The 1,700-nt window shown below is 35.9% G+C and overlaps 1 protein-coding gene across 2 annotated transcripts in view; it reads right to left on the bottom strand.

The window, feature by feature from the left end:
* The window catches only part of LOC106534257 (proline-serine-threonine phosphatase-interacting protein 1), a 20,786-nt gene that overhangs the window by 16,128 nt on the left and 2,958 nt on the right, over window positions 1-1,700 (bottom strand). For both annotated transcript variants that reach the window (XM_014030836.1, XM_014030835.1), the window contains exons 3-5: window positions 1,264-1,338; window positions 577-611; window positions 388-494 (exon numbers count right to left, since the gene is read on the bottom strand). In XM_014030836.1, the coding sequence (XP_013886290.1) occupies window positions 388-494; window positions 577-611; window positions 1,264-1,338 (217 nt within the window). The remainder of the gene's footprint in view (window positions 1-387; window positions 495-576; window positions 612-1,263; window positions 1,339-1,700) is intronic.

Here is a 1,700-nt window from a genome sequence, read left to right as displayed (position 1 = left end):
GCCTCGCACAGATGACCTATCCACGTCATCATTTACCCAGAATGCCTTGCGTGTAAATCAAACGGCCCCGTCCGAAAAAACTAAACAGCCTACAGTATTTTTTCAGTCTTTATTTTACAGGTAAAATATATGTTCATTAAATAAAGTCTAATGTTACAACTAATCAGGGATCCCTTTAAAAAAAACTAATTCTGAAACTCTGTTCTGAGTTTTCTACAATCACAACCTGCACTCATGCCTGTATCATTTGTAAATCAAAGAGCCCACTACGAGAAGTGATTCATTCAACACCCTGGCAGCAAATATTTAGTGTAACTCTGAACTGGTCAACACTTGAGCCGTGCCTCCAAACAGTTTGGCTGCTAAGCAGCATTAAATGACCAGTACCTTCTTCCTCTGCTCCTTCTGCCGCTCTCTGAATGTCTCAATCTTTTTCACCTCCTCTTTCAATAGATCAGATAAATGGATGTGAAAGTTGCCAATGTTCTCAATTTCTGAAATTGAAAAAAAAAATCATTTATCTTTATGTTATAAAAACAATAAGTGTAGCTGGATACATTTATAAACTGGACTCACGAGCTTTGAGTTGTTCAAAGGATGCTTTCAAAGTGCTGGAAAAGAACAACATGGTGAAAAATATTAAGCTGTGTGTTTTGAGTCAAATCAAACATAACATGGAGATTCAAACACCGGCAGGCCAGCTTGCTCTATGTGATTAAAAAAACACACAACATGAATGCCAGATTTGTTAGTTTGGAATAAAATGACCCAAAGATTTTGCTTCTGAAGGGTCTCTTCTTAAGCTGCTGCTGTTCACTGAACAGGAAACAGACAAGAAACATTGACCTGCAGACTGAGAGAGAAGCTGTGGAGTGTGAACACAGACACACGCGCACACACATCCTTGTATGTGCATCAAACTGAGGACATTGTATTGGCTTCCATTCATTTTTGTAACTGTATTTATGTCTAACCCAGACATTTTCCCTGAAATTAACAATTACTGGTCTATAGCTAAGCTTAACCTGAACCAAATCCTAATTCACACCATACCTCTAAACCTAACTAATAACAAAGTTTCTGTCTTTTTTATGCAAACTTCTAATCAAAGAATGTGAGTCTGAATGCTTGGCTTGGTTTAGTTTTCTGCTCAGTTTTAATCAGCTCTAATAACAAACATCACATATTAGACACAACTCATAACATTACCCATATAACTTTACAGTGTGCATGATATACATAAATAACATTTAATTTTCTTACCTGATCTCTGTGTGTCCGCCAGCTTTGCGAGCAATAGTCACTAAATCTTTTCCATACTTCTCCTCTGCTAGAGCCCTGTGCAGGGAAAGAATGGACACATCATCATGAACCATCTTATTTATGATTTGATATTTAATAAACTGCTTGATCCTTATAAAGGAGATATATTTTTTGTGTCTCATATGTATCAACTGGAACATCTTTCACTTTGTTTGTGACGAGACTGCAGAGGTTAATCTCTGGGTTTTGGTTCAATCTAAACATAAACTCATTCCTCAGACAAAAAAAAAAATCAAAAAAATTAAAATACCATTTTGTTTTAAACTGCCTGTGACAAATGCTTCAAATACAAAGAATCAAAGAAAATACAGCGGGTAAAATAAGTATTGAACATGTCACCATTTTTCTCAGTAAATATATTATTAGAGGTGCTAATG

This window comes from Austrofundulus limnaeus, unplaced genomic scaffold (assembly GCF_001266775.1).
Source record: "Austrofundulus limnaeus strain Quisiro unplaced genomic scaffold, Austrofundulus_limnaeus-1.0 Scaffold1125, whole genome shotgun sequence".
In the NCBI taxonomy this organism is placed as follows: domain Eukaryota; kingdom Metazoa; phylum Chordata; class Actinopteri; order Cyprinodontiformes; family Rivulidae; genus Austrofundulus; species Austrofundulus limnaeus.
This window is presented reverse-complemented; position numbering and strand designations above follow the sequence as displayed.